Genomic DNA, 14408 nt, shown 5'->3' with positions numbered 1-14408 from the left:
GGGGGGGCATTTACATAATTTGAGGGGCACTTAAAAAAATCTTAATTGGTGCATAAATTGTGAACAACAGCGCTGTTTGTGTATGTTCCTTGTTGTCTTGTTCTTGCAACCAGCTTGCAGGTGCTGGGTGTGTGTACGTTAAAATGGAAATGAAATGAATTGATGAAAATAAAATGATCAAAATCTCGGTATTTAGAGGCACTCTGAGATTTCTTGGGGCATTTTTGTCCTTGCTCCTGGCTAATCTCCCACCCTTGCCGCTATGGTTGTTACTCTAACGGCATCGACTGAAAAAAAACGTTGCTTCGTTCGCTTTTAGTTTCACAAGTTCGCATCTTTTCTCTTTTCTGCCACGCACAAAATCGCAATCTTTATCAATATGCTCTGCTTCCATTCTTTCCTTGTCCCCCCGCCCATCTCTGTCTCTCTCTCTCACACACACACACACACACACACACACACACACACACACACACACACACACACACACACAATTACATCCTCTAATGAGTGCAGCCTCTGAGTGTGTGTGTCTGTCTGTGTGTACCGGGCTGTTGAGGCTATCATTACAGTCTTCATTCTATGGCCATCTGTCTAGCCCATACAAAGAAACTCTTTTAGCTCAGCTACAGTTGGCCACTGGCTGCCCAGCTTTGGAACATTTGAATAATGTGGCTGGCTGCCTCCCCTCCTCTGCCTCCATTTCTATGCAATGTCAGACAGGGACAGAGACAGACAGGCAGACAGACAGACAGACAGTACCATACAGGTCATACAGAAGCTACCGCCAGTCTGCAACTGATGAATAATAGCCAATTTTGTGAGTTCTGCTCCAGTGGTGCCTTCAGTAGACTGGCCTGTGTGCGTGTGTCTGTAAGGGGGAGTTTACTCTAGTTAATAGGTCAGTCTGTCTGCTTAGCTCTCCATTTTTGTGCACAATGGTTTACTTCCAGTTCACTTCACCCCTCTCTGTGTCTCAGCCAGTCTCTCTCTCTCTCTCTCTCTCTGACTAAATAAGGACAGACAGTCTGGACATGGAGGGACGTTGAAATTCCAGTCTTTGTCCTGCTGTTTGTAGTTAGTAGTGACACTTACTATGAGCTACACATGTACTATTATGAAAGCTATTTGTGCCTACACGGCATTTAGTGGAGTGAGTCTAAAGAAGAGAGCTTGCGTCATTGTTGAGTGAACATTTGTCAAATCAGCCTTAAACCAAGGCAAAGGTCCTGAAATGTGTTTGAAAATGATCAATATTACTGATAGTCTGTAACATAAGTACCCTATTCCTGACTTAACTAGCCCTCAATCCAATTTAACAAGCAAGACTCAGTTCACTTCAGACATGAGCTCACCAAATACATGAACTTTTATAACACAAAAATGGTGATCAATAGATTACAAGAATCAGTCTCACTGGCCAGCAGGAAGGGAGGGGAGGCTGGCCAGCGAGACTACAAGAACCTAGGTCATCAGTTCTAGAACACTACAACAGTTTCACAATACACATTCAATTCTAGAAAACAGCAGCCTCAATAAAATAATGCAAAAGATTACTTCTTAAATCAAAGTCTGCAATACAAGAACGTGGAACACCAGTACTTTTGTAGAAAACAAATAAGGTGAGGCTGATAATGATACAGGACGAATAAAGCATAGCACATTTAGCTCAATAGCTTCTGAAATGTGATCCGTTTTATAACATACAGTACTAGCCTAAGCCCCACAACACCGAAATGAAATTCTATTGACCAGATTTTGATTCAAATCTGGTATCTGGTAACACGCCAGTCTTGACTGCATGGATTCACAATTGTTAAAAGACTGTAATAAGAATACAATCCTCCTCAGAGAAGTTGAAGGGTGGAACATGTATGCTGTGGCTGTGGGTTGGATGAACTAAACTGGATGACAGTCGGTTACTGTCAACTCACATGAGCGAAACACAGTCAAGCAAGAGATGCATCACGGTGAGAGACAGTCTCAACTCCAGTTCCAATTTCGGCGTTTACCACAGTTTGCTCAAACTAGCTGGGTCATGCGTGTATGAGCTCAATTCAGGTCAGCCCGCGTGTACTGTGAAGAAGTGTGTCAGCATGAAATGGAGCACAAAACAAAACAAAGAACCCCGCGGTCGCTGCCAGGCGACTTCTCTGTGCTTCTGCCCATGCGGCGGCCCCACAGTTAAATCTCCTTTGTCCAACAAACAGGCTAGTCAAAATGTTTGCCGACAACCGTTTTGGATAGCAGCGGCAGTAACGTTACCGTGGGGCGAACGTTTTAATAGCAGCCAAGGCAACCTATGAGCTAGCAAAGCGTCTCCCCCAGGTTAACGTTGTTAGCTTTAGCTTAAACTCGTCAGAGACAACACCAAATCTCCGCTGTGAGCGTTTTACTTACACGGTGGTTTTACTTGGTCACTAGTCGCACATCCAAAAACGGGTGTAAATCGAGTGCCATTATCTGGTGGTGATTATTATTCGCGTCCGGCTTTTCAGCTGGACCATCCTTCCTTTCTGCCGCTGGAGCCAGGCAGGCAGCAGGGATGATGCTGACTGTGAGAGAGAGCGGAGAGGGCGAGACTGTTCTGTTGTTGTTGCTGCCAAAAAGAAAACTGTTCTGCGCATGCTCGTCATCAACTGTCACAGGAGGGCTTTCATCTGATTGGTCAGTGTCATGTATAGTGTTGTAGTACCGGAGGTTAGCAATAGGCGGCACTGTAACATTACAATGCGTATGCTGTTCTGTATCATACTTGAAACCATAAGTACTTAGACAGAAGTAGTATTTGGCTGGAATATACCTTTAAAACTATAAGTACTTGAACATAAAGTAGCCTAGTATTTGGGTAGAAGAACATACCTTCAAAACGGTCTGCTTAGCTTAGTTGGTAGAGAACCTGACTAACGACTTTAGGCTGTGGGTTCAAATCTCACCTGGAACAACTCTTGAATTGTTAGGTAGGTAGGTTTGACAACAAAACCCTTCTATATTGAACCCCAGCTCACTTGCAGTGTTTTCTATGAACAGAAAAGAAAGAAAAAAAACATTAAAGTGGAGGACTGCACACTTGGTTAATTACTCACCAACTGACCATTGACTAATCATTAACTAATGATTAATTAGTGTACTCAGGAAGTGACCAAATAATCATTAGGCTATCTAATGATGATTACTATTCTCAGAACTGACTAATCATTAATTAATCATTAGTTCCTCATTTGTTCATTAGTTTCCTATAGCCTACTGTAAATTTTGTGTACCTTAAGGTCCTTACACATCAAGAGCGATGCGAATATACGGCACGAAATTGCGATGCGAGTTTTGACCCACCTGTCAATCACAGCCACAGATGTGTACACGTCGGAAGCGAATTTCTGAAAAATCGAACGTGGTTCGAAAAAATAAACACCGCAATAACGCTCAGCGAAACTTCGCCGTCGGTATGCACGGTTGCATTGACTGATATAGGTTCGGAAAATATTATTGACGTGCAAATTAATCGCACGAAAAAAACGTGCTCGGTGTGTAAGGACCTTTATTGTAAAGTGTTACCATATTTCATCTCTCCTCTCTGTGTATCATCCGTGGAAATAATTGTCCCCACAAAGATAAAATAAAAACCCAATCACCACACAATCGGACTTTATAATTATAGTTTATTGATTGATACAAAAAAGTTAAAACAAATAAACATATACAATAACAATCTTATCATTAGCCCTGAAGATGTTTCATCCTCATAATTATTAACCATAATTAATCACTTCAAAAAAGACATGCAGGAGCATCTTAGCCAATCAGCACACTCTACAAACTCTCTCTCATCTGTCTATTAATCAGAGTAATAGTACTCATATTCATCGTCGTTCACGTCCTTATCCTTATAGCAATTATCCCGGATCTCGGTGAACAGCCTGAGCAAAGCCTCTTTCACCTCTTTTTGGGAAAAACCCGGGAGGTCGAACTCTTCGTCCTGGCAACGGCGACAGGTCTGTCCAAAGGGCCGCATGATCACTGTCCCCCTATCACCCAGCAGCTGGTAACAGAACAGCACCACCACCCGTGCTGAGGACCAGGTCCTAGAGCAGGAGCGACATTGGAAGCTGGGGAGTAAGGTAGATCATTAAACATAAATTACCTGCATTATTTGAATAGATCTAGGATCTGGGACACCCAAACTTACTATTAAACCTTCTGGAGGGGAGCACAGGGAATATTGCCAAAGCATCAAACATTTAAAGATAATATAGATATACTCACTCTCATCCGCCCCCTACGGTGGCTGCCTGGTGACATCTAGATATCTTTCTATTATTGCATGGCCACCACTTAGTAAGGCGTGGCCACGAGATACTAATGCGTGGGAACGAGATAGCTAAGTCGTGGCCACGGGTTACTAATGCATGGGAACGAGATAATTAAGTCGTGGCCACGACTTAGTAAGGCGTGGGAACGAGATAAACCCATCTCTTAGGATATGAATCTGCTGTCAGTCTGGGCAAGCTATACCATAACATACCACAATACCATTGAGCTATTTATCAGCAATTGAAACATGGATAGATTAGATTTAATCTCATTATATTTTCCATCTTGGAATGAATTATAATGATATACTGCAATCTCTTGCTGTTCAGCACAGTGTCATCATTAGTGAAAGACACTTAATTCATCTGCTTAAAATGCACAGGTTGAAACTCAAACAATATGCCGACATTGGGCAAGTCATCGACTTCATCAAGCAGGAGCTGGAAGGGCCTGGGAGACTACATGGCTACAGGTGGATGCATGCTAAATCCCTGAAGAATGGGATCAATGCAAAAAAGGAGGACGTTCGTATAATCCTTGCATCTCTGGATCCAGTCTCCTCAGCTATGCGTAGAGCCCGGAGAATAAACCGCAGGCAGTATTTTGCCCAAGGACCAAACTATATTTGGCACATTGATTCATATGATAAATTAAAGCCCTATGGGATTTACATAAATGGTTGTATAGATGGCTTTTCCCGCAAAATCATCTGGTTGAAAGCGACATACACAAGCAGCGACCCACATGTCATAGGAGGCTACTTTCTGGAGGTCATGCAGCAGAGTGGTGCTTGTCCTCGGATCACCCGGACGGATCTGGGAACTGGTTATCCGAGACATCCAAACCTTCCTCCGCCAGGATGACACTGACAACAGATCTGGTATGCAGTACCATGTTTTGCCACAGAATTACACTGTTTTATTTTGTTGTTTATTATTTTAATGTACACAGCTTGTTTCCATGTCATGAGATCACACTGTCATCTGACCTGATGGACTGTGGACTTTCCCACAGGAATGACAAACAGTCCCACAGGGAATGATGAGACAAATATCTATGTTTACTAGTGGGAGTTGGTTATGAATAAAGACAATATCCAAAATCCTGTAGCCCTTATCTCTGAGCGTTTGCAGCTAAAGCCTAACCAATCCTATGATGTAATTCAATCTATGATGTATCTACAGTATGATGATCTATGATGTAATTTAAATGGTGACAAGCATTCATATCATAAGGAAATAAAACCATACATACTGTCCAGAGGCATGGTCACTGTAGACCTTCCAGCCTCTATTCCTCTCTTCCTCAGTGACTGTGTCTGTCTGACTGTAGTTGAAGGTGAGATTCCACTGGTCTCCATAGTAAATCGGCAGCTCCTCCTCTTCCAACGACTTGGCATCCAACAGCTCATCCCAGACGTCGTTCCACAATGATGGCTGCCATTCTGAGTTGGGGTGTCAGAAGACAGCATCCAATGTGTTGGGTATGTAGGCCTATACTGTGTCACAATAACATAGGCGTTGCCCTTTTAAAAGGAACTTCCAAAAAATAGGCCTATGGCTATACATTAGAATAAAAATAAGATCTATAGTAATTACATTGCTGTTCAGTTAATTCGTCTACGTATACTGAACCCTTGTAACTTTTTTACTCTGACAGCCTAATAAATAAGCAAACCAAATAAAGAGCTGAATTATGATTAGAGCAAAATAGGCTATACACTTCAAAGAAAGATGAATTAATACGTCTGCTAATTTGCAATCTTACAGCAGGTGGAAGATGAAAAGCAAATTAAGCCACATAGCCTCCTATGATTATTCTTTCTTTCTGTTCCTCGTGAAGCTACCTATGGTGCCTACCGTAACTCATGGTCCTTGATGTTCAGATGTTGGCAGAGTTCCTTGACGACGAAACCAAATGACGCTTCTGTTCTCAATTCAGCTTTATGTTGCTGTTCAGTTATATTTTCCTCCCCTGCATTCCAAAAAAACAGGCTACTCTGGTCTCTGGGAAATGAAACTTAACATCATGCTTTCAGTTTCCACCTATGCTACAGTCCAGAGCCATGAAAAAAGCAAAATATTTACAGTAAGAGTTAATTTTTCTCAGCTATTCACTTTATCCATGTCCTGATGTCCTTGCTTGTCATCCCCTCTGTCTCTCTACCCACCTTTCCTGTCTGCCTACTGTCATATCTAAATAAAGTTAAAATGCCCCAAAAATTATGTTAAAAATAAATAAATAATAATAATGAGGAACTACTATACACACAAACTGGATTCAACTAATCATTGACTAATAGTTCCTCATTAGTTCCTACTGTAAATTTGTGTACCTTATTTGTAAAGTGTTACCAGCTTGAACAACTAATTGTCCCCACAAAGACAAAAAACCCAATCACCACACAATCAGACTTTAGACTTATATAGTTTATTGATTGATAGAAAAAAGTTAAAACAAATGCACATGTATACAATAACAATCTTATCATTAGCCCTGAAGATGTTTCATCCTCATAATTAACCATACATAATAACTTCAAAAAAGACGTGAAAAGGAGCGTCAGTCTAGGTGTCCTGACAGCAGATGCCCATGCGGCAGGCCTCACACAGGCCAGCTTCATGTGGTTTGGTCCAGACTTTTTCAGAGCCCCCTGACTCATCATCTTCATCGTGCTCTTCCTCGTCTCCGTAGCAATTCTTGCGGATCTTGGCGAACAGCCTGAGCAAAGCCTCTTCCACCTCTTTTTGGGCAAAACCCGGGCGGTCGAACTCATCGTCCCGGCAACGGAGACAGGTCTGTCCAAAGGGCCGCATGATCACCGTCCCCCTCTCACTCCGCAGCCGGTAACGGAACAGCACCACCACCCTCACTGAGGACCAGGTCCTAGAGCAGGAGCCACACTGGAAGCTGGGGAGGGAGGTAGATCATTAAACATACATTTTCTGCATTATTTGAATAGATCTAGGATCTGGGACACCATAATTTACCGTTAAACCTTCTGGAGGTTTGGTGGGCCTAATTCAACCAAACATCTGTGACACAGGTGCCCACGTGAGTTGAGAACAATATTGCCAAAGCATCAAACATTTAAAGATAATATGCTCACTCTCATCCGCCCCCTTTCCCTCGAACATCGAAATAGGTTTTCAGACGCAGTACCATGTTTTGCCACAGAATGACACTGTTTTATGTTGTTGTTTATTATTTTATTGTACACGGCTTTTTTCATGTCATGAGATCACATTGTCATCTGACCTAATGGACTGTGCCACATGAATGATTTACTAGTGGGTTATGAATAAAGACAATATTCAAAATCCTATAGTCCTTAGGCTATCTCTGATAGTTTGCAGCTAAAGCCTATCTAATCAATCTTTACATCCTATGATGTAATTAAATCTACAGTATGATGTAATATTGTGATAAGCATTCATATCATGAGGAAATGTAACCATACATACTGTCCATAGGCACAGTGGCTGTAGACCTTCCAGCCTCTCTTCCTCTCCTCTTTAGTGACTTTGTCTGTCTGGCTGTAGTTGAAGGTGAGATTCCACTGGTCCCCATAGTCCAGCTCCTGATCTTCATCCAACAGCTCCTCGAAGACGTCCTTCCACAATGATGGCTGCCAGTCTGCATATTGGAAGGGGGGGGGGGGGGGGGCACGTTAGAAGATAGTGGTATGCTGGCATCCATGTGTTGGGTGTAGGCTCGCTGTAGGGAGAGTCTGGCACGCGAGACTATAGGTGTAGGCCTACTACATACATAAAGTGAAATAGTAGGGTTCTCTGCATCACAAACAATTGGCGTTGCCCAAAAATATGTAGGCCTAGGCTATACATTGGAATAAAAATAAATCTTAAAATAATTGCAAGTCCAAAAGCATAGCTGTTTTTCAGCTCATTAATTTGGAGAATATACCGCACTTTTGTTCCCCCCTCCCCCCCCCTTTTTTTAGCCTGATAGCCTAATAAGCACACCAAATAAAGAGCTGAATTAGAGCAAATAATAGGCTACACACTTCAAAGGAAGACAGACACCGAATCAATATGTCTGCGGGAATTTGCAATGTTCCAGCAAGTGGAATTGATGAAAAGCATATAGCCTCCTGTGATTAATCTTTCATTCTGTTCCTCGTCGTGAAGCTGCTGCCTACCGTAACTCATGGTCCTGTTTGATGTCCAGCTGTTGGCAGAGTTCCTTGACCTTGACGATGAAAGCAAACAATGTTTAATCTGTTCTGAATTCAGCAGCTTTGCGTTCACTTATATTGTCCTGACTGAGTCCTCCCCTGCCCTGCGTGTCAACAACAGGCTACTCTGGTCTTTGGAAAATGAAACTTAACATCATGCTTTCAGTTTCCACCTTATCCAGCATAGTGCAAGTGCTCCAGAGAGCCATGCAAAAAGGAAACGAAAAGAAAGGAAAGGAAAGGAAAGGAAAGGAAAGGAAAAGAAAAGAAAAGAAAAGAAAAGAAAAGAAAAGAAAAGAAAAGAAAAGAAAAGAAAAGAAAAAAGAAAAGAAAAGTGTGTGTGTGTGTGTGTGTGTGTGTGTGTGTGTGTGTGTGTGTGTGTGTGTGTGTGTGTGTGTGTGTGTGTGTGTGTGTGTGTGTGTGTGTGTGTGTGTGTGTGTTATTGTAGCTTGATTATTTTGTAAAGCAATTATAGGATTATATTACAATTTTGATCATTTTGATACAGATATCAAAAGTTGTGCTCTCGTTTGAATAAAACCACTTCCTATGGAAGACTTGCTTGACTCTCCAATTAAAGAAATACCAAACAACTTCTTGGCGATAAATGTGAACATTTATTAACTATCTACTGGACAATCATACAACAACAAATAAACTCGTGGCCATGATCAGAGAAATATAGCTAGGATAAATGGACAACTGAATAACCAGAATAACCACAAACTTGACTCAGAAAATGAGGATTAGGGAGAAGTCAAGTTATTGGCAACACTAAACAGAGGTTATGTGTCAATTTAGGTCACTGTTCAACTTTGCCGTAAACTGAGTTGTTTTAACAGAATAGCCTGGATACATACGTAATCTTCTTAATGTTCAAATCACACATCGCTACAGAAACAAAAACAAAACAACCAGTTCAGTAGGGGGCAGTATAAGAGAAGAGTTGTTACATGGACCTCCCACATGTTGCAGTTGACTTATTTGCCTTGCAGTAGTAGTAGTGGCATCTTTCAATACAAGGCGCAAATAAGTATTTGAAGCACTAACAATATGAGTACTGAGTACCATTTCTCAGGAGTAGTATAATTGTATCAACTTTCCATATAGCCAATAATATATTTTCACTATCCCAGTGTTTGAAGAGCAGCAATAAGTCACAGAGGAACAGGAGAACGGCTGCCAACATGAGAGTTAGACAGAATGCACTTTTAGAGAAAACCAAGGAGTGCAATCTTATCACTGAGAGCGAGTGGCAAGGCTGTTACAGGGACTCGTACTGTGCTCGTCATCAGCAGGGAACTTGAAGGTCTTTTCATTTTCTAACTTGGAGCCTGGAGTGCTCTAAATATCTCATGAGGAAGATGAAGATAGTGGGCCTGCTGTTCAGCTGCTGAAGAGAGACGCAAACGTGAACCACTGAGGATGCTGGATTTCATATATAGGCTACCTCTCTTTACAAAATTATTTGATAGTGTTTCCATTTTTATACCACAACACCAATGAAAAGCCAGTTCAAATGTTAATCACACAAGATGGGTTCTTTGATTCACTATAGAGGTGACCAATTTCGCCTTGTAAGATTTTTTTTTAAAAGAGCCTCATAAATAATGTTTTGGTTTAAAAAAAGAAAAAGTAATGAATAATTTGGCTCACCCTGTCACCCTTAGCCTGGGTAAACCCATCCCCCACGTGACCTGCTCTCAGACCTGTTCTCAGATAGTGACTGGGAACTGAGAGAGCAGGTCACGTGGTGGCTGGGTTTACCTAGGCTATGTCACCCTCACCTGCTCTTTTCAGTTGAAAAGTAGCAAGATCATGATTTTGATCACTTTTGATCACTTTTGATCAAAGTTAATATTACATTTGTTCACAAGAAGCACAAGCAGTATGCAGTCTGACATAATCTGGCTTGGGTTAGTTTACCACTAGTATTTTGTTAACCCCCATTTTAAATGGTTAAAGAATAACCCTTCATTTCAAGATGCAGAGATGGAACTGTTGCTGTTTGTCCTAACACAGTAATTCATGTAATAGACTGGCACACATACAAACTATACTATGAACTTGCTTTGATTGGAAGCTAAAGCGAATGGAAGTGTGTATTTTTATTTTATTTATTTAACCTTTATTTAACCAGGTAAGTCATTAAGAACAAATTCTTATTTACAATGGTGACCTGGCATTGTTTTCATTGTCACGTGTTTTCTCCCCTGATAATGTGCAGAAGTCTCCTGCCTGATGTAGTCTGAAGGTTGGACAATTGTTATGTTTGTGACCAAGGCCTTTCCCCACCCCCCTGCAACCTTCACGGGTCTTACTAACATAAACGTGTCACATTGAATAGGATCTACACAGTCGCCAGACAGGGTTTATGACAACCGCTACTTTATTACTTTATTTACTGTTCATAATGACCAAGTGCGTGCTCCGATCAAGCTGGGCTCATGCCAGGTGTTCCTGATTGTTTGCTAAGATTCATAATTGTCTGGGATTGATGCATTTCCTGTTTAGCTTAGTTTTCACTCTGCTGATCAACAGTTTCCTCTAGCGGCCCACATCTGACATGTTTGGAAATTTGAAGCCCATGCCAAAAGTGCTGTTGGTGCAAACACTGCTGCACCATCATTCTACATTGAAGACAAACCTGCCCTTTTGTCAGATTTTGCCACCCTGAAGTGCCTTTTAAGAAGATTTTACTGATTACATTTTAAAGTATGGCATGCTTATTTGTAGGGGTGTCACAATATATCGTCCCACGAAATTTCGCGATAGTAAAACGTCACGATATGTATCGTTGAGATGAAATCTCATATCGTGGGGGGAAAAAAAAAAAAAAAAAAAACTTTTTTTTTTTTTTTTTTTTCAAAAATAGACAAAGAAACGTATTTGTTTGTTGAAGTTCAATGTGTGGAAAGTAGTTCAGTTGAACAAGTCTCTGAAGAGACACATGAGAAGTTATACAGGAGAGAAACCATTCAATTGAGTTTCTGGCAAAACTGTTTACTTGACAGGAAAAACTGAAGATGCATAAAAAATAGACTAAGAAAAGTCTTGTTGTTTGAGTTTGAAGAAAAACTGAAGATGCATAATGAGAATTTATACTGCTGAGAAACCTTTTAGTTCAAAGTAAATCTAAGTGACGGTGTAACTCATTCTATTTCAAGATAAGCCTTATCTCCAATCTCATGTTTTTTCTAGTTGTTATTGTAATAACAATTTCCCACAACAGCATGTTTTGTATTTGTGCATTTCAAATAAAATACTACTTTTCCAGTCATATATTGTCATTATTCAAGTTTAAAAAAATATTGTTAAAATCGTATCGTATCGTATCGTTATCGTGAACCCAGTATCGTGATACGTATCGTATCGTGAACTGAGTGTATCGTGACACCCCTACTTATTTGGCCTCTCCCTACATCACTGAACTTCCAACTCCTTGACAAGCAAGAATGCACCCTTAGGTCCTGGATCAGAGCCTTCCTATCTGGTGCAATCTAGACTCAAGAGTCTTCAGTCTCGATTGCACCAGACCGACCAAGGCTGAGCGTTCTCCACGAGGGCCAACCTTTCTGAGGAACTTAGGCTGGCTAAATCAGTTCAGATCTTTTATATCACTTCTTCAAATACAAGCCTACTGATGTGCTTAAATTGATCAAATCAATAGCAGTTCTTATATTCTTATTGATTACGTTTTATGAAATCTCTTGTTTTTACGGAATTTCTCTGTAAAGTGCATAGTGTTTTTGAAAAGCTGATATACAAACATTATCATTAGTAGCAGTAGAGTAGTAGTAATAGTAGGCTATAGTAGTAGTAGTAGTAGTAGTAGTAGTAGTAGTAGCCGCCTATGTATTCATGCAAAGCTTATGCTGATTTCCAACTTCCAACTTAATACGTCAGACCCTTGTAAACTCCTTTCCCAAATAATCATTATCATTGCAGGAGTCATTTTATGATAATACTAATGATAGCATCAGCATACCTGACACAGGTATATGTAATCATCTCAGTCTGGTCTTTGCTCTCTCTCTCTCTCTCACACACACACACACACACACACACACACACACACGCACACACACACACACACACACACACACACACACACGCACGCACACACAATGCACACATACGCAAGTCCATTCACTCACAGTGGGGACATTTTGGCACATACTGTCTGGCTGCTGTCCAGCATTTCTACCTGAGCTGTTTATAGAGACAGTCTGCATGTCTGGGAAAGCCCACAAAATGTTAAACGGATGGCGCGCGAGTGGGGTAAAACCGCCCATATATCTCATGGGCTGACTCACCAAAAGACGGTGCTGCAGCTCTAAACTACAGGTTTGGGGGTTCTAGAGCAGAACACAAGACGTCTGCTCAGATGTGCGTTTACTGCGGTGGTTAAATCCCTGATCGTGTCTGCCTGGGCTGGGCTATCAGCTAAATTCTAACTTTGCTGAATGGATAGAACGGGGGTTTTTACCCCACCCTGACCACGCCCCCAGCCAGGCTGAGCCAGCTAAACCAGCGTCTATGACGAGACGTGGCCTCAACCTATGGTTACAGTGATGGTGAAGCAGGGAGCCCCGCCCAGTACTACATAAAGATGACAATGCTTTCAACGACTATTCTCTCATGTCTCTTGCTCCTGCTTAAAGGGATAGTTTGGCTTGTTTGAAGCGGGGTCCTATGAGGTACTTGCATACAGTCAGTGTACTACATGCAGTAGAATACAGCCGACACTGTCCCAGTTTGGAGAAATGGAGACCGACTGCGTCAGGCAAGTAGAGCTGTCTGCTGAGTGTGAAGGGGCCATGAGCAAAAAAACAAAACAAACAAACAAACAAACAAACAAACAGAAAAGATACATAAAATGCTTCCATACTGCTCACCTGGCATAATCCAAGTCTCCACAAGCCCTGAGATGCCAAGTTGACTGACGAGACTGCTGCATCAGCTGGCTACAGTGAAGATTTCAGCTAAAAACAGTGTGTAAATGATGTCTTTTCATGTCAGCTTGGCGTCTCAGGGCTTGTGGAGACTTGGATTATGCCATCTGAGCAGTATAAAAGCATTTTATGTTTTGTTTTTTGTTTTTTTGTTTTTTGCCTCTTTTTTGCCTTTTTTAACACATTTTTGCTCCCCTTTCACACTCAGCAGACAGCTCTATTGCCTGATGCAGCCGGTCTCCAAACTGGGACCGCGCCGGCTGCATTCTACTGCATGTACACTGACTGTACACTGACTGTATGCAAGCACCTCATACAACCCCACTTCAAACACGCTGAACTATCCCTTTAAGCTGGAAGACACACACACCAAATGACACACACATGCACTCTACTATATATAGGCGAGAGTTGAAGAAGAATGGACTGACATGGCAACAGCTGGAGAAGATGGCCCAAGACAGACACGGGTGGAAACTGTTCATCAATGGCCTATATGTTCCACAAGGAATACAAAAGGCCTAAGTAAACCAATAAGTCTCATTAAAAATAAGAAGCACTTCAGACCCACGGTTCAGGTGTTACCTTACTTAATAACACAATGGCAATATGTAATCTGCTCTCACAATTACACACACACGCATGCACGCACCCACCCACGCACGCACGCACGCACGCACGCACGCACGCACGCACGCACGCACACACACACACACACACACACACACACACTCACATGCACACGCACACGCACACGCACAAACACACACACACACACACACACACACACACACACACACACACACACACACACACAAGAAATGATATAAATGTAGACCAGTATGAGTATTTTACTGAGACACTATCAGAATAATAAAGTACTAATAATAAAGAATACTAAAGTAAAACAGTTTTAAACCTTGCCCTTAGCTAGTACCTCCATCTGT

At 41.7% G+C, this 14408-nt stretch overlaps 2 protein-coding genes across 2 annotated transcripts; both read right to left on the bottom strand.

Annotated features, from left to right (window-relative positions):
* Positions 1 to 3835: 3835 nt before the first annotated feature.
* On the bottom strand, positions 3836 to 6272 carry LOC310785034 (receptor-transporting protein 3-like; the record flags this gene model as incomplete). Its single annotated transcript, XM_083646034.1, has 3 exons — positions 6171 to 6272; positions 5566 to 5755; positions 3836 to 4106 (listed from the first exon to the last, which is right to left on the bottom strand). The coding sequence occupies exons 1-3, from the start codon at positions 6178 to 6180 to the stop codon at positions 3836 to 3838; spliced, it is 471 nt and encodes a 156-aa protein (XP_083502160.1). The 5' UTR covers positions 6181 to 6272.
* A 459-nt stretch (positions 6273 to 6731) lies between these two features.
* Positions 6732 to 8594, bottom strand: LOC310785799 (receptor-transporting protein 3-like). Its single transcript, XM_083646950.1, has 3 exons — positions 8471 to 8594; positions 7776 to 7947; positions 6732 to 7221 (listed from the first exon to the last, which is right to left on the bottom strand). Exons 1-3 carry the CDS (start codon positions 8478 to 8480, stop codon positions 6879 to 6881), a joined length of 525 nt encoding a protein of 174 aa, XP_083503076.1. The 5' UTR covers positions 8481 to 8594; the 3' UTR covers positions 6732 to 6878.
* Positions 8595 to 14408: the final 5814 nt, after the last annotated feature.

The sequence above is a fragment of the Poromitra crassiceps genome (assembly GCF_964638095.1).
Source record: "Poromitra crassiceps genome assembly, chromosome: 11".
NCBI classification, from domain to species: Eukaryota; Metazoa; Chordata; class Actinopteri; order Beryciformes; family Melamphaidae; genus Poromitra; species Poromitra crassiceps.
This window is presented reverse-complemented; position numbering and strand designations above follow the sequence as displayed.